Source organism: Pleurodeles waltl, chromosome 2_1, assembly GCF_031143425.1.
Source record: "Pleurodeles waltl isolate 20211129_DDA chromosome 2_1, aPleWal1.hap1.20221129, whole genome shotgun sequence".
NCBI classification, from domain to species: domain Eukaryota; kingdom Metazoa; phylum Chordata; class Amphibia; order Caudata; family Salamandridae; genus Pleurodeles; species Pleurodeles waltl.
This window is the reverse complement of record NC_090438.1, coordinates 890,254,980-890,279,274: the sequence shown is the minus strand read 5'-3', so window position 1 is coordinate 890,279,274 and position 24,295 is coordinate 890,254,980. Positions and strand designations below refer to the sequence as shown.

At 42.5% G+C, this 24,295-nt stretch overlaps 1 protein-coding gene across 2 annotated transcripts in view; it reads right to left on the bottom strand.

The window, feature by feature from the left end:
* Positions 1–24,295, bottom strand: part of LOC138269554 (cytidine monophosphate-N-acetylneuraminic acid hydroxylase-like) — a 646,172-nt gene that overhangs the window by 71,159 nt on the left and 550,718 nt on the right. The window contains exon 5 of one of the 2 annotated variants that reach the window (XM_069218804.1): positions 11,534–11,882. The exons of the other annotated variant lie outside the window; for it this stretch is intronic. Within the exon in view, the coding sequence (XP_069074905.1) occupies positions 11,775–11,882 (108 nt within the window). The 3' untranslated portion in view covers positions 11,534–11,774. Of the gene's footprint in view, positions 1–11,533; positions 11,883–24,295 lie in introns of those variants that run through there. 2 annotated transcript variants of the gene reach the window in all.

Genomic DNA, 24,295 nt, shown 5'->3' with positions numbered 1-24,295 from the left:
GACATACCTACAGACATACACCCACTCATTCCCAAACACACAACACCCCTGGAAGCATACACGCACTCACACACACCCTCTACATACACACACGCACACCCCCATGCATGCACATAACACACAACACCCCCCCACCCCCCTCCCCTCACGGACGATCGACTTACCTGGTCCGACGATCCTCCGGGAGGGGACAGGAGCCATGGGGGCTGCTCCGCCGACACCACACCGTCAACAGAACACCGCCACGCCAAATCACAGGACGTGATTCACTGGGCGGTGTTCTGTTGGCGTGGCGGTGGAGGTGGAGCAACCTCCACTTCCCCGCCACCCGCCAGTATGGCTGTTGGCGGCTCTCCGTCCATAAAAGGACGGAGAGCTGCCAACCGTCATAATAGGCCGAGCGGCAAACCGCCGCCACTGGCGGTCTTCCACACGGCGGTCCCTCGGCAGTCTTGAAAAAAGACCGCTGAGGTCAAAATGACCCCCTATGTATGCTGCTAAATGCAGCACATAAGGAACAAGTTCAAAATGAGGAGATGGCATATAACTTCATTGCGCCATGCCAATGCCACCCCTGGGGAGGTGTGATATTTTGGCAAGGACTCTGGTTTACAAAAACTCGGCAATCTGAGGCACTGTCAAAATGCAATTGGTGTTGCTGAGGCATGCAGACAGCAACACCCATTGTGTGCCCTTACCACGCAAAGTGCTGCGTGTGAAGGGGCCCTTTTTCCAAGATGGCCCTAAGCCACAATAAGTCGCTTAGTGCCACATTGTAAAACCATCACATTGCATTGCGCCACCCGAGCATCATGAAAAGTGAAGCTCAGGTGGTGCTAGGGGCATCTAAATATGCCCCAAAATACCTTGTGTGCTTGACTCATGTGTGATGCACAATGCTACACATAATATACAACTTACAACCTTAGGTCTGTAACATGTCACTGAGCCTCCAATAGCAAGTAAATGATGTGCCATGTCAACAGCCACCTCAGTCCAAGATTGACATTTCACTATCTCATTGCAGAGGATAAAGCTTTACATCCTTTCGACCTGCCTGTCCTGGATTTTACAGATGACATGGATGACTAGCTGCAGATCATCAATAAAGAGACTCTCCAGGATGTCCTAGGTTCCTTCCAGACACCACCTCCAGTCGCAGGAAGGACACACGGTGTTGCAGGGTCTCCACATGAACCACCCAGATACCAACACACATCACCAACCAGTACTGACACAGCCCTGGACTCCGAGGACCCAGACATCACCTTTCAGTGGACAGTGGTAGGAGTCCAATGGGAGCTGGCTACACAAGTGCCGGTGGGTATGGAGGCCATGGCAGGCAGCCTGGAGGGAGTGCAGAGGTGCCTCACTCCAATTAAGGACAAATCAGCTGCCATTAGAGGCACCCACTCCTCGGTATATGGACTCCAGCAGTCCCTGGCCAACATAGCTGCTGTCATGAGGCAGAGGCTTCAACAACTGCCCTCTCCAAAGTGGCAGCAGCATGATAGACAACATGCTGGGGGCTACACAGAATACCCTGGAGTCCATGTAGCGGGAAGTGGTCCCCCTCAGGGAAAACATGGCTGCCTACTACCGTGATGTTGCTGCAGTTCCTCCTTGCTGCTGGGACATCCGACTCCACATCTCTATTCCCTGATGTGTGTGTGTGGCCTCTTCAACAGCACCACCCATGGCACAGGAGACACCACACACATCAGAGGATGAAGATGTGGAAGGAACAACATTTAAAAGGAAAAGCACCGGGTAGCAGCAGTCTGTGCCACTTGAACAGTATCTCCTTAGTTCTGGGCTTAAGATCATGCCAGTGATGTGAAAGCACTCAACCACTGTTCACTTGTCTGCTATGTACTGTCATTGTCTCCATTCTTACCTATTGGCAATTTTGGCACCTCCTCACTAATACGCACTTCTCCGAACCATATCTCATGACATGTCCCTCACCCTTGGACTCTGATTGTACTACAAATGGCTAAGGTTCTCTCATGGGGTCTGTGAACTGGACATTGAACAGCATTTAAAATTACACTTGCATGTGTAAATAAAGCACCTTGTTCACATGTAACATTTCTACGTTTACTGTGATCCATCAACTCAGCTAAATGATTGCATTGTGTGAAGCCATGTCAATGAGTATAGAACATCATTACATGAGTGCATTTACTGTCAGACACAAAGCCACTCCCTAGGATCCTCACAGGAGGAAGGCGAATGATGGTGTTGTGGGCTACAACTAACTTACAGAGTATTCAATACATATATTGAACAGAAATCCTTGGAAGTTGACATATGGCATTTAAGGCTCAGAACAAAGTCAATTTACCCAGTTGGGAGTACCAGTACAACTAATATGTGTGGTATAGAAGAGGCTAACCAAATCAGTGATGGGCACCTGTCAGTGTTGCAGGATACAGTCCGAAAAGTGTCTGTTGTCATATGTGCCATACTTGCCAACAATGATACTGCAAGACCCCACCAATGACAGTTAAAGTTTCATACTTACCTGTCCATGACAAATGTATATATACACAATGTGAATGGCTGGAACAGTGGATGACAAATGTATGGACTAGTTGATGTAATTTAGTAGCCAATCTGACAGATACTTGGCCATAGGGGATGCACATGATAATCCATGGACATCAAGACAGTAAGCATACCCTAAGCCATTCCTTCCGCTTGGCTAGTGCACACATGAGAACACCCAGACACTCAATCAACATGGAGAAAAATAGTCTTATACAAACAGGATTTATTTAAAATTATTTAAAACGTCATACCTAAACCTATCCTAAAAACTACCCTACACTAAACTAACCTAAACTATCTTAACTTAACTTACAACTATACGTATCTAACGTATTCTAAGCTAACCTTAGACATGTAACCCCACACTCCAAACATTGTATCTGCACCCCCTTAAGAGACAAGATACAAGTAGGACAACTTAACTAAGGCTACATATGTACTTATTTGACCTCTATCCTAAACACATTTGTTTTTGTTATTTTGTTTATACATATTTACTCCAATATAACTTCACACCTCACCCTCTAAATTAAAAAATTAACTAAATCCCATCCCCCAACTATACTTACTCTAACCTATGCCTTCCCTACACTATTTCACTAACCTAACATTACCCATCTAAAACCCAATCTAAAAAAAACTATCAACTGTGAAAGGGAGAGGGAAGGAACTGGGAGGTTGTGGCACTACCACATCACATGTTCTTAATTTTCTTTTTTATGTACTTCAACAACTTGTGGTTCTTAGCACTCTCCTTTTCTAAAGGTTCCAATCTGGCCATCATGGCGGCCATGTCCCATCTAATGTCACTTTAAAAGTTAGGTGTGATGGCTACAGCAGGTGGCTGTATGGGTGCCTGGCTTGTGACAGGTGCAGCTGAAGTGGAGGGTGTCAGACCCGTAGACCAACCCCCTGATGGTTTTACCAATGCCGTCTGCTTTTTTGTGGCTGTTGCAGAGGTTCCCTATGTGGAAAAGTACACCATGTCCCTGTGGTCTTTCCCTTCCAGGACCTTCTCTCCATCCTCCTCTAACCGACATTCACATCCAAAATGTGTCTGTATCTGTCTGCCCTTTTGTGGAATGCATTTTGTTCTGCTGGTGTCATATTGACAGCTGAAAATGAGGAGAATAAAGCATTAAATACAGCACTGAATGGAGGTAGAACAGACATGTAGTGTACACAGCATCCGCAGTTGACATGCAGTCCACCACACATTCCTCAACAATGACTTACTCCAGATCTTTGACTATTTCCTACCAGCCATCTATGGGATCATGTACATGTCACTGGGATAACAGCTATCCATTGTTGACCATCAGGGCCTAGAGGTGAGTGGACTAACAAACTGTAGTTATAGTTAACAAACTAGTGAAGATCAGGTTGCCCAACAAGTCCCGATTCCCTGTGCTCTTGTCAATATGGGGGGCTTTGTATGCAATCCACCACTTTGACAACACTGATGCTACATCAAGCCGTGCCCAGGAATCATGGATGCAAGTTGGGGGTCATCTGATAGGGGGGCTGGAAACTTCCCACCAGCTATCCTAAGGTTTGTAAAACCTTCAGTCATGTGTCCTGGTTTAAGACCTGGCCTGAGGATACGTTACAATGGGGCACACCATTGCTCATGATGTGCCCACATGAACAAATAATGCAATGTCCCCATACAGTCTCACCAAAGCCTGAACAGCACATCAAAGTTGCCTACAGATTACGTAACTATTGCCCCCTATTCTGTGCTATGTTGTGCAAAATGTGTAATGCAGCACATAGATGGTGGTTGTATGGGCGCCCTTAGGGCCACAGTAAGATTGCCACTTCACTGGGTGCTGCTGCAGTATTCCTATTTATTGAACAACATATGCACATGCATGTAAGACATCACCTAAGTACCAGGTACATACTCAACATTCACATCGTATGCACATGTGATGTAACCAAGATCACCCACAAATATCATAATGGCAAGACCATGTTGGTAAATCTGCTGAGATCTAGATTAGGACAGTCCATAGACATTTCCTACAACCATCTGGAGCTGAGTTGTACACTAATTGTGTATTCTACTGACTGTTGCCCAGCACAATATGGCTCCCTGCACTACTGCGGCCTCAATTTATATCTAAATGCTACTGAGGCACCAGTGGTGCAAGTGTCTCCTACATAAGCCCCCTCTATACATTTCCTTCATCTGTACCATCTTGTGAGATACTGTAAACTATGTGTGGCACACAGTGCTGTCAAAAGTGCTGTGACAAAGTTGTTGTCAACAGGCATGCTAATCATATAAACAGCTGCTCTGACACCTATCATGATTGACATCAATGTATATGTGGCCATGATTTCCATTTCCTAATACCCGCAATTCTATAGCAGCACATGTTGCCACTTGTGCAACAATCAAGCCATTCTCAATGCTCAAAATTGCAACAGAAATGATGTCACCATCCTATATCCGATGATATTATAGCATTGGTCACGCAAAACATGTATTCATTGCATTGCACACAACAGACTGTCTCAAACCAAAGCCTGGATTGCCACATATGACACACAAGGTGACACTTACTAGCAGCTTTGGGGTCTTCAAATCTGGACACCTCTCCACTGGTGTAGGGTGGAGGTCCACCTGCAATACATGAAAGGAACACATAGCTTTGTGATATGTTGACATTTCTGTGCCTGGACAACAGTTTTAAAATCAACTTGATAGGCTGAGGGAGCAAGTCAACCTAGTGGTAGTTCAGACAAACTGTCATACATCTCCAATCAGTCAATCCCACATAATCTCAGATAATGGAGACCCTGGCACCTACAAGCCATCACTTTCCCTGACACTCCTGTGGTGCATTTCACTGCACCATATGTACATGGAATTATCATTGCAGGTGTTTTGTAGCTTTATACCTCCATGACCATACAGGGCTGCATGACACTGTATTCTGCATCTGAGGGGCATGAGGTGGTTGTTGCAGTGGCCATCACATTGTGACACCGATAGCTTTTGAGCCTGTCCCAGATGTTGAAGACATCTAACTCATTGTCACCGCAAACTGACGGACAACTGCCTAGGGGTTGTGTGAGTATTCCAAAGTGTTGAGGAATGCTTTGATACATCCTTGTTTCTAGTTACTAATATGTGTGTGTCATTACAAAGCACACAAACATGAGCTATAATGCTATGGCAGTTTACTTATGTTTATTTAGTTGTTCCTACCTGCACATTAACTGATTGAAATTACAGATGTCGTGCCAATACTGTGTAACCAGCCATTGTTGCCATGGTATTCCATTAATTGTCCAGGAAGGGACAGCAACATGAACATAGACATATGCCTCAACACAGACACGCTTGCTCTGTGGTCCAAGGATGCCTGTGTTGGTGGAGGTTTCTAAGTGATGTGTTAGTGTGGTGCAGATGCAGGCCTGCCCCATACTATCTGTAAGATGCAGCAGGCCTGTGGAACAAAATCAGCCCTTGTGTGTGGGGTAATAGACACATTTTGGGGTATATGTGAAGTACAATGTACAGGAAGAGGAAAGTGCTAGTAGTCTGGACTCAGTGCATAGTCAAGCTCCCTTAAATGGCATTAGCCAATGACACAAAGGGGCAAATTAAAGGAAAGTGGTGCTGCACCAAGTACATCACTACAGTCCTTATGGTTCTTAGTGTACACCTTTTCCCCGCCATGTGTGCGTCTTATGAGAAATATGGAGCAGCATGGTGCAGGTAGGGGGCAACTGTGTCAATTTATATGGACACAAATGATGTACTCAGCAGGAGTAGCAACAAAAGGATTAGCACGGCTTCTGCTGGGTACATAGGTTCCCATCACATACAATTATGTGCCCCCTTATAACACATACTCTGAGCAGCCGTTCAAAGTGCAGGAAATATGGTAATAGGAAGTTTCTCATATTTCCCAGGGGCATGTACTTTAATCCCACAAACAGGTGTAGAGCACCCTCCCATACATGATGCCTGGTGCAGGCCTCATGTTGTGCTGGTCTAAACAGAGTGGTGCTATGCATACATTGTTATGATTGCGTAGGGAAGATGGCACTTCTGTCCTGGCTCTGCTTCATAAATGATAATTACAATTGCAGCCCTCAAGTGGCCCTGGTGCTCCTAATACAGGCACAATACTTCATGTTCAGATCCTTTGACAAAACATGCTGCACTCAACATTATCACCACCTGTCATGCACATGCAAATAATGGTGTTGCCATGCAAATGGGATACTCACCAACTGCTCTACCAATCTAAGTCCCGAGGTGATCCAGTAGGTCTTGCTCCCTTGAGATCAGGTCAGCCTAACAGTGTATAAGTTGGTGGTCATGGCACCCAGCTCTGAATATTCTTGTTAGGTGGTGGAGCACCTTGCCCCACTGCAGCTTCCTGGCCTCTATGAGGTAGCCCTGAATAACGTGGCCACCAAATACAAGCATCAATGGAAGGTAATGCTGCACAAGCCACATAAAGCCCCCCAGCTCATCAGCCGTCATCTTCGACATCCTTCCTTTCCCAGACATCATTCAGTGTATGTATACTGCAAATGTAATTACAGGGAAAAAGTAAAGTATGGTCTTCAAATAGTAATGTTTAGAGTATAGTGACATTGGAAAACGGTCAATAGCCCTTTGTTTTTTCATCTTCTCATCTTATATATATATATATATATATATATATATATATATATATATATATATATATATATATAACTTTTAATCTCATATATCTCATATATGTAGAAAATTGTATTCTAGAAATGTTATATTAATTGAGTCTTAGGATTCAAATTCATATCCAAAGGAAATTCATGTATGTGTATGGGCTGCGCCTATGTGTGACTTTCTTTACATTGACATGATAGATACATTGACAGATACACACTCCCTGTTCATACAAACCAACAGCACTATCCTCTCTTTGCTCCACACAGACCTCCTTCTATCATGACAATACCTAAACCCAGCCTTCCAGCACACCATCTACATACACCCTTCCCCTCTCTTCACCAATTACACACAACCATACAATCCTCACACTCCACTCCACCACACATATTACCTCTTCCAGTCATCACAACTAACACAAACTCCCCTGACCCACATCCATCCCCTCTTACACACATCATACACTTATCTCCAAAACACATCAACACCCCCTGTAATAACCCTAAAACCATTCACCAGCACTACCTCACATACAAATCGTTCACAGAAAACCACTACATCAATATCCCCTCTCACAATTCCACAAAAGCAATACAGACCATTCACATCAGCACATCAAAATAACAGAAACTTCAATAATATTTTCCGTCACATCCACTCCCACCCTCATGACTACAAAAAGAATACAAATCCTAACCAATGTTTACCCCTACATTCTCACTCTTTACAAACATCTACCACAAGCACCCCAACACAGCAATATTCATTCATCCACCTCTCATCCATTGCACAATTTAGAGCCTTACATTATGATTCACATGCTCCTCCACCACCCCTAACCCATACTCCTTCCACACTAAACAGATGCAAACAAAATAAACAACATGCCCCTCTTAACAACTTTGCATCCCCTTGTCTATTACATATTAAGGCTACCCTACCAAAAAAAGTACACTCTTCATGTCTCTCTCAGCCACCAAGTCCACCACCGACACACATAGACCCAACAAAATGCCTCCTAAGCCTACTATATTGAAAAACAGGGCTATTGTGGCCCTCACACAGTTCTCACAACTAACAACACACCTGCTGCAAGCTCAAAATATACTGCTCACCATTCTCCTAAACAAAACAGCACTGCCACTAAACTGCCAGCTCATAAATGCTCAATCACTCTAAAAAAACAAGCACCACATTTACGACCTGCTCGCAGACATTCAACCTGATTACTATTCATAACAGAATCATGCTTGGGAGATGACATGGCCCCAGTGTTGCATGAAGCCGTTCCTCCAGGCTATCAAACCATCACACAAAACCTTATAGACAAGAGAGGAGGTGGACTAGCTATTATATTCAAACAAGCAATAAATCTCAGTAAAACATTCAATAATTCCATACAAGGTTGTGAAGCCCTTCTCACCAGATGCCACCCTACTCCAGCTTCCTCCTGTAATATTCTCCTCCTTTACAGACCTCCACCTAACAACTCAACAGTCCCACATGCTTTTCTAGATACAGTCTCGAACCTTATTACATTATACTAAAACCTATGCATTCTTGGGGACCTAAATATTTAGTTTGACAAACCCAATATGCCTCATCCAAAAGCTATCACCACTGGCCTAGTCGCATTGAACCTACAGCAGATTTTACACAATCTCACACACATCGCTGGACACATCCTAGATGTCATTTTTGCTAAGCCTGAACTAGTTACCGTTCATAGTATCATGCCAATCACATGGTCAGACCACCATTTGATAACCTTCCGACATAAAACATCGCAAATCAACACACCCCACAACTACTTACATACATGCACCCATTGACCTTGGAGAAAACTCAATTTTGATGACTTAGAAACACAACTAACAGCCAAAACAGATCTAGATACAATTAATTATGTTCCAAAACTTTATGGTTAGCTACAAGAAGCTTTTGATATCCTAATATCACTCAGAAAAACTAAACAGGACAAAAGAAAACAAACACCTTGGAGAAACACAGAACCTAAACAGATAAAGCGACAAATCAGAAGGTTGCAGCGGACCTGGCTCAAAACTAACAACATTCAAAACAAACTGCAGCTACCCAAACTTAACAAAATATACAACTCATCAATTAAAAAAGCTAGAAAAAGGTACTGCTGAGACTGAATTAAAAATGCTAAATATAAATATAGAATTCTCAATGAATTTTGAAAAACCTAAATGCATGGTAGGAAGTCGTCCCACTACTCAAGATTTCACAAACAAACTGGCAACTCATTACACAACCAAGGCAAAAACATTGGACTCTTATTTAAAACAAAAGAAAACCATCAGCACCAACCCCTTTCCTAAAATCCCCTCTAAGAATAAACCAACCCAGCCTCTACAAACAGTCCTTCAAACAAGTATCACAAGGTGAATTTATGGATTTGGTCAAAGCAAGCAGGCCTTCTGGTTGCCCTTCTGACCCTTGTCCAGCACACATCTTCAAGAACATTCTTTTAACTACTTCTGCTGCTACACCTGTAAGAAGAATCATCAACAACTCTTTAACTACAGGAACTTTTCCTGAAGACCTGAAAAAAGCATACATATGTCCATTATTTATTAAAGAAAACAAACTTAGACTCGCAGGACCACAACAACTACAGACCAATCACAAATGGACCTTTCCTGGCCAAACTGATAGAAAGAGCAGCATGTGCCCAGATGTCATAATTCATTAAAAACAATTCCATACTTTCAGACTACCAAACTGGATTCCACCCAGGAAGAGGCACTGAACCGTCACTCATAGCAATCTGGGATGATCTTAAAAACACAGTCGACCACATTGGAGTTGCTGCACTACTTCTCTGGGACCTTGTAGTGCTTTCCTCTTATTTAGTTTCTAAGCACTAACATAACACAACAGAAATGCACTTCTGAGGTCAAAGAAGACTTTTATTGTTGTTATATGAATGACGAATTAGTAGCTTTCAAGTCCGCGTTAATCAAACAAAATATATCAGTTTGCAATATACACAGCAGGTTATATTTATAAGATATTGAATGCAAAGCAAAACAAATACTTCACCGTGTGGGAACTATTCACAGCTTCATCTTTCTAAGGTCTGCAAGCTGAGGACCCCTGTCAGCCGCGAGAAAGAGAGATTCATCTACCCACACGGGATTGCTGGCAGCCTGCGCCAAGCTCCAGCACGAGGTCCGGCAGATTCGAATCTGACTCTCTGCAGCCTGTTACATTCGTTACAAAGGTGTGCCCCCTCCTCTCAGACCTGGGAAACTGAGCAAGCCTTTTGGAGACTGGCCAGGTCTCCAAGACTACTCCTGTTCCCAAGCTCAAGGGAAGAGAAACGACGCCCATGTACTCTCTCTTATCAGGTCTAGTCTACTGTGAGAGCAAAACATCTTGGTTCTCTGGTGCAAAAACACAGCTTGGAAAAATACAGCTTAGATTCTCAACTGCCATGTCTAACTCCACGTTAAAGGCAATGGGCAGCTAACCTAAATATCAAATGCAATGTCATGTTAAAGGCAATAGGCAGCTAACCTAAATATCAAATGCAATGTCTAGTGTCATGTCAAAGCCAATAGGCATCTAAGCTGAATACAAAATGCAATGTCTTATATCATGTCAAAGCCCATAGGCAGCTGAGCTGAATATAAAATGCAATGTATAATATCATGTCAAAGCCAATAGGCAGCTGAGCTGAATACAAAATGCAATGTATAATATCATGTCAAAGCCAATAGGCAGGGGAGCTGAATATCATGTCAAAGCCAATAGGCAGTTAAGCTGAATACAAAATGCAATATATAATATCATGTCAAAGCCCATAGGCAGAATATCTAATAGCATGTCAAAGTCAATAGGCAGCTAAATTGAATACATCATGTCAAAGTCAATAGGCATGCAATGTCAAAGCCAATAGGCGGCTAGACTGGATACAGCATGTCAAAGCCAATAGGCAGAATACAGAATGTAATGGCTAATGCAATGTCAAAGCCCATAGACGGCTAAACTGAATAAAACATACCATGTGCTACTGGTGAACATTGAGCAACTAATATGCGCAGTGGTGAAACACAAAGTCATTGGTCAAAACAAACTTTATCAAATGGCAGGACATTCCGCCCTTTGACCAATGAATTTTTGTTTCACATATCTCATATTTAAAAAAAAAAAAAAACATCAGCACACAAAAAAACATTATGATCAAAGCAATCCCTGTAAAGCAATAGAAGTGAATTAACACATTGATTTCATAACCTTTCACATCAGATACATCTACATAGAAAAGACTGGGCATTTTTTTTTTTTTTTTCTCTGAATGAGTCTCTAATTTAACAGTGTTAGCAATTTGATGTGGCATGAGTTCTGCTCATGTAAAGAGGCACGGTCCACCTGAAAGGTTTTCTGGAAGGTAAGCAAAAGTCAGAGTTCCATACGAGAGGGGAAAAAAAAAAAAAAACACAGCAAACAAGTTGAACTTGAACTGAAGGCGCAGTTTGCGCAAAATGGATCCATGGTGCTGGCACTTTACTCAGCCAGGTTCAGGTTGGGGATTCGGTCCCTTCCCCGACCCCACACGCACACACCGGAAGGGGGACCACACAGCACACTCAGGGACAGTGGCGAAACGTGGTCGGATCTGCAAAAGAAACAAGTATGACTTTTCTTGCAAATAACATTTTTCATTTAAACTGCACCCTTCCTCTTTCTTTCCCTGTTTTATAATCAGCAGGACGTTTTTGGGGCCCTTTGTTATATTCTCTGCAGGTTCTGGAGGGTCACTTGGGGCGTCAGCCCACACATCAGCACTGAGGTTTTTATCTGCTGCACCACAGCTTCCCTTTTCTTGCACTGTCAGAAGGGCTGGGGCAGACTCCTTCTTTACCAAACCTCCATTCACTGCATTTTTGCCAATTTGGGCCATTCTGTCTCCAATTTGTATGAATGAATCAGATTCTTTTCTAGGTATCAGCATAATTTCGATTTTTCCTTGGTAATTTGCAGCAATCACTCTCCCTAAAACCTGATCAATTTGCCATTTCTGTTCTGGTAACTTTCCTCTCCCCAACTGCTCTGTGACTGCTTGCATGACAGATTGCTTTTGTGCGTGCTGCACAGTTTTTATCAAATCTAGGGGAATGTGCATCTCTCTCATCTCTGCCCACCTGTAAGTGGCCTTTTCACATTTCTGGGGCACCCACATAGCCATCCCCACTAAGGCAGAATTCTGGGTGAACACTTCTCTCTCTGCATTTTTCTCATTAACATCTGCAAGGTAATTGAACCAGTTAGGTGCTAAAACATTATCAAAGAACCAAAAATCAGCATAAAAATGACACATCTCACGTAGCTCTTGCTTTAAAATCTGACACACATTATACAACGCTGTTCCTTCTACTGTGCCAGAAAACAACATTTCAGTCAATGAATCATTAGTAAAACAAACATGCTTTTTATCTTCAGTGGACACGAATTCAAATGGTGCACACAACTTCATTGGTAATTCTTTTATCTGTGGTACTCTAGCCCTGTCTTGCAAGTACCAGATCCATTGTATGATTCTAGCTAGGGGCACTATTTTCTTTCCTTGTTCTTGAGTTACATGTACATCAGTTTTTCCTTCTTGCACTGCGCAGAAACCTAAAGTCTGCATTATTTCATTTGCCAAATCACAAGCGCGCAGCTGCATATTATTTTTCACAGTGACCATGTACAAAAGTGTTAGGATTTCTCTCAAATGAGGGCTATTCTTTTTCCAAAAATCAAACAAGCTAATGAAACTCGGGGTGTCTTGCTCTAAAATCCTTCGTTTTACTTGTGCATTTTGCAACGGTAACTCGTAAATCACATTCTGGGCTCTCTCGTCCCTGTTATCAGTTAAGGAATGCATTTTATCTGCCAAAAACCCTGGCTCACACGGAAACTCAGTGCAGCTCGGAGCTGTCTTAACCCCCTCATTACTGGAATGGGACAAGAAAGATTCTTCATTTTTATAACTTTCAGCATTATTTTGAATTATTGTATCCTGGCTAATTTGCTCACGTAAATTCCTATTTTCATGTTCCAACTTCCTACATTTCTCCTGCATTTCTCTGTAAGCAGATAAAGGTATCCAGACCTTTCTGTCATCATTACTTCCAAAACACACGTTTTCTACATATATACAACAGGAATTATTTCTCAAAACAACATCAGGCATTTTAGCTACACATGCATTTTCTTCTGTAATTCCCCAAACAGAAAACAATTCACAGTTTTTCTTAGCACCATCAGGCAGTTCATCAACACATGTATTCTCAGACATGGTCTGCCGTGCTACTGTGATTCTCCAAACAGAAAACAATTTCTGTAATTCTCCAAACAACAAAAAAACAATTACACTTTTAAAGTGTGCACTTAGAAATCTACTAACTCGTCAAACCCCTTTTAATCACCTCTTAATGACCGACCCCACGACTCCAGGTACCAATTGTAGTGCTTTCCTCTTATTTAGTTTCTAAGCACTAACATAACACAACAGAAATGCACTTCTGAGGTCAAAGAAGACTTTTATTGTTGTTATATGAATGACGAATTAGTAGCTTTCAAGTCCGAGTTAATCAAACAAAATATATCAGTTTGCAATATACACAGCAGGTTATATTTATAAGATATTGAATGCAAAGCAAAACAAATACTTCACCGTGTGGGAACTATTCACAGCTTCATCTTTCTAAGGTCTGCAAGCTGAGGACCCCTGTCAGCCGCGAGAAAGAGAGATTCATCTACCCACACGGGATTGCTGGCAGCCTGCGCCAAGCTCCAGCACGAGGTCCGGCAGATTCGAATCTGACTCTCTGCAGCCTGTTACATTCGTTACAAAGGTGTGCCCCCTCCTCTCAGACCTGGGAAACTGAGCAAGCCTTTTGGAGACTGGCCAGGTCTCCAAGACTACTCCTGTTCCCAAGCTCAAGGGAAGAGAAACGACGCCCATGTACTCTCTCTTATCAGGTCTAGTCTACTGTGAGAGCAAAACATCTTGGTTCTCTGGTGCAAAAACACAGCTTGGAAAAATACAGCTTAGATTCTCAACTGCCATGTCTAACTCCACGTTAAAGGCAATGGGCAGCTAACCTAAATATCAAATGCAATGTCATGTTAAAGGCAATAGGCAGCTAACCTAAATATCAAATGCAATGTCTAGTGTCATGTCAAAGCCAATAGGCATCTAAGCTGAATACAAAATGCAATGTCTTATATCATGTCAAAGCCCATAGGCAGCTGAGCTGAATATAAAATGCAATGTATAATATCATGTCAAAGCCAATAGGCAGCTGAGCTGAATACAAAATGCAATGTATAATATCATGTCAAAGCCAATAGGCAGGGGAGCTGAATATCATGTCAAAGCCAATAGGCAGTTAAGCTGAATACAAAATGCAATATATAATATCATGTCAAAGCCCATAGGCAGAATATCTAATAGCATGTCAAAGTCAATAGGCAGCTAAATTGAATACATCATGTCAAAGTCAATAGGCATGCAATGTCAAAGCCAATAGGCGGCTAGACTGGATACAGCATGTCAAAGCCAATAGGCAGAATACAGAATGTAATGGCTAATGCAATGTCAAAGCCCATAGACGGCTAAACTGAATAAAACATACCATGTGCTACTGGTGAACATTGAGCAACTAATATGCGCAGTGGTGAAACACAAAGTCATTGGTCAAAACAAACTTTATCAAATGGCAGGACAGACCTCTCGGCTGCCTTTGATATGTTTGACCATGACACCCTAATTGAAAGACTCCACAAGCTGGCATAGAAGGGAGTGCTCTCGACTGGATTACTTCCTACCTTCAAAACAGAACTAATATTATCTATTCTCTCCCTTCTCATCCAAACTGTACCTCACAAAAGCAAGGGTCCCCCAAGGATCAGTCATCTCACCTTTGCTTTTCAACATCTACATGATATCATTACCAGAACTGATCAATGATTTTCAACTCACATGCTACAACTATGCAGGTGACACACAAATACTACTTAAATTGGAATGCCCCAAAGACTTTGAAAACTCACAAATCTTCAGTTGCCTCAGAGCCGTTAATCAGTGGATGACTTGGAGCCATCTCAAACTAATGCCTCCAAAATAGAAATACTCATATGTGGTGATGAAAAAATTATTACCCACTGTGCGCCTGGCCTGACAATCTCGAACCACCTCCTCAATTATAAGTGGAAGTTAAAAACCTGGGAATTACCATGAACTCCAAATTAACAATGAATGCCGTTGTGGAAAAATTAGCACGAACAATCTTCATCACATTGAAGACTCTGCAACGCATTTCCCCCCACCTCAGATGTCCACGCAAGGTGCAGGCTACTATCTCTCTTGTACTATCCAAACTCAATTATACCAACAGCCTCTACCATGGATCATCTCTATCTATTATGAAAAAACTACAACGTATCCAGAACTCCGCTGCCAGGCTGCTATTACACGTAAAGCCACAAGCCCACATCTCCCCTGCCTTGAGAGCACTACACTGGTTACCCTTTGCCGGACGATCCATCTACAAGCTGCTTTGTATCACCCACAAAGCTATGCATGGAACAGGACCACTTTTTATCAGAAACAAAATAACCAAATACATTTAACAAAAAAACCTCCGCTCAATATTGGCACCCTACCTTAGAACACCACCATACAAGAAAAAGACTATAGGTGGTACATCCTTCTCCGTTCAAGCGGCAAAACTATGGAATTCATTACCCCCAAATATTAGATCCATGGATAACTATCTTGTCTTCAGAAGACTACTCCAGAGTTGGCTCTTTCTTTCATAACCACTATATTCAACCAGCAATAGACTGCATATGCCTGTGTTGATAAATATTTTTTAGTCTGATTATATGTATATTCTAGATATGTATAGTTCTTTAGGAAATATGTATCGCTACTATGTCATAACAATAAATTACACACATACTCTTTAAACCTGTTTAACAAATGTATATTTACTCACGCTAAAATATTTTTATAGCTATCTATATAAATGTGTGTGTGTGTGTGTGTGTGTGTGTATGTATGTGTATGTATGTGTGTATGTATGTCTGTGTGTGTATATACATATATATGTGTATATTATTCATACAGGTTCATAGGTCATTGTATATCTCCTAGATAAGTTGTTATATTAGAAACATATGAATCCCTGCTCTTGTTTTTATATCACACTGATCAAATGTTTTATTATCCTAAGCATTTCACTATTCACAAATTGAGGAAATAAATAAATGTTAGAAAAGTACACTTATTAATCAACCTCAAATATTACAAATCTTGAAAGTCTGTTTATACAATACTACTTTTCTTCTCATATTATTATACCCATAATTATATTTCTGAAACATATATTCCCTTACTATGTATTTACATATCTATTTATTTATTACTCTAGTCCTACTGCATTAGAGAAAAATGAAATAAAATAAATAAAATAAAATCTATCAATAAAATTAAAATAATAAATAAGTAAATTAAAATTAAAAATAATAATAATAATGAATACATCAATTACATGAAAATAAAAATAATGACTAAAATAAAATATATATATATATATATATATAAATGAAATTATAAATAAATAAAAAATAATATAAATGTACTCTCTTGTAAGCTGTACTTTGTCTATCCATCACCATATGTCATGCCACTATCAATCTATCCTTCATCCCAACTCTGACTCATCCCAAACCCATTTTACTACTTCCATCGCCAAAACAACCCTGCCTAACCTCTTCCCTGCTCTAACACATCTAGCTCACCCAAACCTCAGTTTACTACCATGATCTCCCAAACAACCCTACTAAACTATCCCTCATCTATCTCACCTTTGAGTCATCTAAAACTCCTCCTGCTACTATGATCTCCCTAACCCTTTCCACAGATTCTTCCCTCCTCAGTCTCTCCTTTACTCACCCCAAGCCTCATCCTATTACTATAAATTCCCAACTAAGACTTCTGGATTCTTCCCTCCTCTATCCCTCCATTACTCTAGTCAATCCAACTAACAAACTCACATATCCTCTGCTCAAATTAGCTCATAATAATACTAAAACTGACCTCATATTTCCCTATACCAATCCACCACTAATTCTTCCTGGGTTGCGGAGTAGCATGTTACTCGCCAAAAAGCGCTTTGACGCCTCGTCAGGGGTAGTAAGCTTTATATAAATACTATTACAATACAATATTACGATACATGGCCATTCACATTGCTGAGATAAACATTATTAGGTGTAATGTGTGTGTCAACCAGTGAACACTTATAGTGGTTTGTGCCCAGCTTCTGTATGCAAAGGGGACATAGCGCCACCTGTCCTCATGTGGTGTGCCACTCAGTTTGTGGCTGTAGTATGTACTTGTGGGTGTATATGTGTTTGTGATGTGCACTGATTGCGGTGTAGTGTGGCATATGTGTCGTTGCCTGTACATCTGTGTTTCCCTGCCTATGTGTGTTTAGTGTGGTGTATGCCTTTTTTGTCCTACATGGTTGGTGTGTTTTCTGTGTACTGTTTGGTATGGTGACTTACCCATGAGTAGGCCATTGTCATATCGTCCATCCTGGAACTGCTCATTGATGGTGGAATGCCGGAATATGTAGGCATCACGGAAACTGCTGGGTATTTTGCAAAGATGTTTGATAAGAGCCTACAGTGGTCCACAATGGCCTGCACACTTATGGAATGGGTGTGCTTGCGGTTCCTGTATAGGTGTTCCATTGCTTCAGGTGGCACAAGCTGGACATGGGTGCAGTCCATTGTACCCAGCACAGGCGGGAACCCAGCAATTACATGGATCCTTCTTTGGTCTCCTGCTGCAATTGCTGGGTGTTTTGGGAAGCAGATGTGATGGGTTGTGAGGAGTATGATTGCGTCCAGATCCTCTGGAAGAAAGACCGAGAAGGATGGCTGGGAGATACCAGCCACTTGTGCCATCCATTGTCTGGAAAGATCCTGATGCCAGCATATGGAGGACAGCAAGGAGTTTGGTCATGGGTGGTATGTTTGTTGGAGAGACCACCCTGGCAGTAATGTCTGGTGCAATGTGGTGCAGCAGGTGTACAATTGACTTCCGGTTCAGATAATAATTCCTGATGACATCTTTCTCCCTGAGCCCAAGGATGGTTGTACGCTGCTGAAAGATCCTCTCCCGCCTTCTGTGCTGCCTTTGTTGCTGCTGTGCTGGTGTTTGGGGTTGCTGCGGTGGTGGTGGAGGAACCTGTTGTTGTTGCTGTCGTCTGCAACGTGTGCCAAGCTGGAGCAGTAACACTTCCATGTTGTCCAGGAGGTTGCAAATGCTCCTTCTGTGTGTTTTCCTTAAGTGGTGGTGTGTATGGGCCTCTTTCTAACTCCTGGTCTGAGCAGGCATTGACATTTAACGCAAATCAGCCTTTGTGTCATTTTTTGGGTTTGCTTCCTTAGTGTGGGTCGTTTTTGAGTCTGGAGGTAGATATGGCGCTGGAGGGCTAGCGTCATTTTTTTGGAAGGGAACGCCTACCTTGCATATTGTCGTAATATGATGCAAGGTGTATTGGCGCTCCCAAAAAATGATGGTAACTCGGTTATTTTGATGCTAGATGGGTCTAGTGTCAAAATATAAATATGGCTTTAGGTTTGCGCCGCTTTTGCCTCCAAAAAATTATGCAAAGGCGGCACAAACGTTTCATAAATCTGGGCCAATGTGCTTAAAGAATCTGTAGAAAAAATTACTCCTTGTTGACTGTACAGTACTGAAGTCTTCCCAGTATTTTGAGAATGTCTTTCAGGCTCACTGGAAGAATCCTGTGTCCATATGTTTCCCACTTTTAGTCATCCAATTCTGAATTTAGAGACCTTACTCACAGTATTACTCGACTACCATAGTTGGGGTAGCCCAGGGAGGGCTGGATGGATGAAGATAACTTTGGGAGGATTCTTTAATCCCCAATTCATATAATTTGCAGCAAACAGAAATCCATTCTTCAGGTGTGGGATGATGTTTTCACCCTGGGAGGTCAATACAGAACATGTCCACATGCTTCATGTTAGACTGCATCAATGAGCTTAGTTTGTGACCACCTGCAAGATTCCCCAGAGGTCGATTCTAAGCTTGTTCCCTCTCCTGATAGGACCCTGAATATTTAGTCCACCACTGTGCAGATGACACCTTGTTATACCTAAGTTTATCACCAAGTGAGAAAGGATATCAGAAGCCAGGGGTGCTTTCTCAGGCCATCAAGGATTAGATGGGAAGTTGTTGCACGAGATCAACTCACATAACTCAGATTCTCAAAAGTTCTCCTTCTCAGCATTTTCTATTTTGATTTAAATGTTTAGTATAAATTCTCAGAAACATGATTATTAAACATTTCCTATATTAATAATAATGTAAAAACATGGATACAAAATAGCATCACTTTGTTAGTCATAATTATTTTTGCATTTTTCTCTGCTTTGGTATTACACTATCCATACGAGAAGAGGAAGAAAAGCATACATTCTCAGTGTGTATGTTCTTAGATTGTTTACACATTGGAGAAAAACATATTTAATAAACAGATTTAGGCAAGTGAGAGAGTAAAAATATAGAATTAAATGAACACAAAGAGATGCATGAACAAACAACAATGGGACTAAAACCCTTCTACAATCTATGGGAAATAAGACTACGGTGGAATAAAATATGGTTTAGTGTTCACTCTACTTGTTCCAAACACTTACAGTCAAATTTGTTTTTTTGTATCAGCAAGAGACAGTTTTAGCTGTGAGATCACATGGCATCACCCTACAGACACCGCACAATATAAATGTAAACATGTACAGACAAAGAAAGGGGATTTGGGGTTGTACCTATCAGCCATTGATTAATGTGGTGCAACTGGCTTTAGGCATTGGCTGATGAGGTTGTCCATCAGCACTGGTATCAGCCCACAGCATTTCCCAGATGCTACCTACTTAAAACGTAGACATTGACATTAATGCCTTGTTTTTCAATTATTTGTTTTAGTGCCTCTCCCACCCAAGTGCTGCCTCTCATATACTCCCCCCTCTGTTCATACCACTTTCTGCTCATCCATTTCCTATCAATGCTGTACTGGCCATCTCTGGCCTGCATTTTTTTCTGATGACCCAGCAGCTACAAAGTGCTCCTAGCCAGTATGCTATTCGAAGGGGAATGTTGAGAGTGTGCCTTTCAAAAAGTGATTTGATATGGGATGTATTGAAGTTTGTAACCAAAATCCAGTCACACAACATTAATATTTTACCAACTAATTAAACATAATAGTAACCCATTTACAAAAGGGATGGGGCCCTCAGAGAACCCTACTCCTTTGTTAATGTTCATAAAAAGCATATTTCAGGAGTAGGTAGAGGTTCTTGGAATAACTGCTTACTCATAAAAACTGATTCTAAAAGGTTTCATTTTTTACAAACACATCCAGTTTTCTTTTTACCTAAACAGTCTGCATTAAAAAATGCTTTATTTAAAAACAATGACAGACATATTGACCCCTGCAGCTCACTATAACCAATCATAGTGGTTCTCAATTTGCAACCTGCCTCCTGCACATTAATGAGGTAAGTCGGTTTGCAACATACTACCAATAATGATTTTGCAAATTGGCTTATTAGTACATGGGTAGGTTTGCATCATCAGAAATGATTTGGTAAAAGTCAGTGCACAATTTGCAAACACTTTTACTGAATAAATTCCTACTACATCTGGCTCATTGTTCTGCATGTATGTACGTAAGCACTGATAGCACACCAAACTCCGGAGGAAAAGAAGAATGAAAACAACAAAGAAAAAAGACAGCAGGAGCGCCACGTCATGCCTGGTGTTCGTCTCTCAAAATTCAAGGGGGCTCACAGGTTAACATCCAACATTTACAATAGATGCAAAAAAATAACCAACAATTACTGTAAGTTTCAGACATGAGCAATTAACAAAGGATGGTGGTTTTTGTTTTACGGCTCCAGAATGTCAGGTCAGAGTGAGCCTAAAGTGGAGGAGGCCAATATCAGAAACGATGAACTCCAGGTTTAAAGCACTCTTGTTATCAAAAGTTAAGAAGAAGCAAGGGGTAATGTTGACGTGGATGTTTTAACAAGAAATATTAATGCAAAGGCTTACATATTGTGTGTTGAAACTGCATGGAAAAATGTGTTTAACGTAGAGAAAACTAATGCACGCATCTGAGATGTGCCCCCAGGGCGTGGTCACCAATGTATACGAAGACTAATGAAAATGCTTATTAATGTTGAAATGTTACGCAATATGGTTTAATTTTGTAGTAGTATATCATAATTAATGTCACACGTTAAGAGTTTTCTTCATATTAAATAGGCCTAATTTAGCAGGGCTTTGGCCTAGCTGCCTAGCCTCCTATTTGAAATATATTTCTAACTGGTTTAATGCTGTGTTTTCATGAAGGACGCAAAGCTGTACTTTTCCAGAAGCTATGTGTGTGTAACCGTAGTAGAATTCTTTCTCATGAGAATCGGCTTGCTAGAAGGCAATGTTCTTGCTAATTGCAACAGTGTAATTCGTAATAGGTACAAGGTTAACCGTACTAGGAGAAGACAATGGAGACACTGACCTGGGCCTGAAATGTAATGATTGCTACCGGGCATTCCAACTGTTGAAGATGTCAATAAAATGGACCAATCCGTTGTAGGAGGCTGGCCTGGCTTGTAGTGGGTACCAAGGGGTACTTACACTCTGTACCAGGTCCAGTTATCCCTTATTAGTGTCGAAGAGGTGTCTAGCAGCTTAGGCTGATAGAAAAGGTAGCTAGCAGAGCAGCTTAGGCTGAACTAGGAGACATGCAAAGCTCCTACTATACCACTGGTGTCATATGCACAATATCATAAGAAAACACAATACACAGAAAAATAAAGGTACTTTAATTTTATGACAATATACCAAAAGTATCTCAGTGAGTACCCTCAGTATGAGGATGCCAAATATACACGAGATATATGTACACAATACCAAAAATATGCAGTAATAGCAAAAGAAAGTAATGCAAGCAGTGTAAAATTACAATGTATTGCAATAGGAGCACATAGGTACAGGGGCAACACAAACCATATACTCCAAAAGTGGAATGAGAATAACGTATGGACCCCAAACCTATGTGAGCTTGTAGAGGGTCGCTGGGACTGTAAGAAAACAGTGAGGGTTAGAAAAATAGCCCACCTCAAGACCCTGAAAAGTAGGTGTAAAGTGCACCTATATTCCCCAGAGAGCACAGAAGTCGTGATAAGGGAATTCTGCAAGAAAGAACAACACCAGCAATGCAACCAAAGTGGATTTCCGGACGAGAGTACCTGTGGAACAAGGGGACCAAGTCCAAGAGTCGCGACAAAGTCGAGATTGGGCAGATGCCCAGGAAATGCCAGCTGAGGGTGCAAAGAAGCTGCCACTGGATGGTAGAAGCTGAGGATTCTGCAACAAGGAAGAGGGATAGAAACTTTCCCTTTGGAGGATGGATGTCCCACATCGTGTAGAAGCTTCCAGAGGTGTTCCCACGCAGAAATACTGCAAACAAGCCTTGCTAGCTGCAAGGGTTTTTGGATGCTGCTGTGGCCCAGGAGGGACCAGGATATCGCCACTTGCGTGAGGAGACAGAGGGGGCATCCAGCAAGACAAGGAGCCCTCTCAGAAGCAGGCAGCACCCGCAGAAGTGCCTGAACAGGCACTACGAAGAAGAGTGAACCGGAGCTCACCCAAAGTCACAAAAGGAGATCCCACGATGCCAGAGGACAACTCAGGAGGTTGTGCACTGCAGGTTAGAGTGTCGGGGACCCAGGCTTGGCTGTGCACAAAGGAAATCCTGGAAGAGTGCACAGGAGCCGGAGCAGCTGCAAATCACACGGTACCCAGCAATGCAGTCTAGCGTGGGGAGGCAAGGACTTACCTCCACCAAACTTGGACTGAAGAGTCACTGGACTGTGGGAGTTACTTGAACAGAGTTGCTGAGTTCCAGGGACCACGCTCGTCGTGCTGAGAGGGGACCCAGAGGACCGGTGATGCAGTCTTTTGTTGCCTGCGGTTGCAGGGGGAAGATTCCGTCGACCCACGGGAGATTTCTTCTGAGCTTCTAGTGCAAGGAGGAGGCAGACTACCCCCACAGCATGCACCACCAGGAAAACAGTCGAAAAGGCGGCAGGATCAGCGATACAAGGTTGCAGTAGTCGTCTTTGCTACTTTGTTGCGGTTTTGCAGGAGTCCTGAGCAGTCAGCGGGTGATTCCTTGGCAGAAGGTGAAGAGAGAGATGCAGAGGAACTCTGATGAGCTCTTGCATTCATTATCTAAAGAATTCCCCAAAGCAGAGACCCTAAATAGCCAGCAAAGGAGGTTTGGCTACTTAGGAAGGAGGATAGGCTAGCAAAACAGGTGAGCCTATCAGGAGGAGTCTCTGACGTCACCTGCTGGCACTGGCCACTCAGAGCAGTCCAGTGTGCCAGCAGCACCTCTGTTTCCAAGATGGCAGAGGTCTGGAGCACACTGGAGGAGCTCTGGGCACCGCCCCTGGGGGGTGCAGGTCAGGGGAGTGGTCACTCCCCTTTCCTTTGTCCAGTTTCGCGCCAGAGCAGGGCTGGGGGGTCCCTGAACCGGTGTAGACTGGTTTATGCAGAGATGGGCAACATCGGTGCACATCAAAGCATTTCCAGAGGCTGGGGGAGGCTACTCCTCCCCAGCCCTGACACGTTTTTCCAAAGGGAGAGGGTGTAACACCCTCTCTCTGAGAAAGTCCTTTGTTCTGCCTTCCTGGGCCAAGCCTGGCTGGACCCCAGGAGGGCAGAAACCTGTCTGAGGGGTTGGCAGCAGCAGCAACTGCAGTGAAACCCCGGGAAAGGTAGTTTGACAGTACCCGGGTCTGTGCTAGAGACCCAGGGGATCATGGAATTGTCTCCCCAATGGTGACAATTCCATGATCTTTGACATGTTACATGGCCATGTTCGGAGTTACCATTGTGATGCTATACATAGGTAGTGACCTATGCATAGT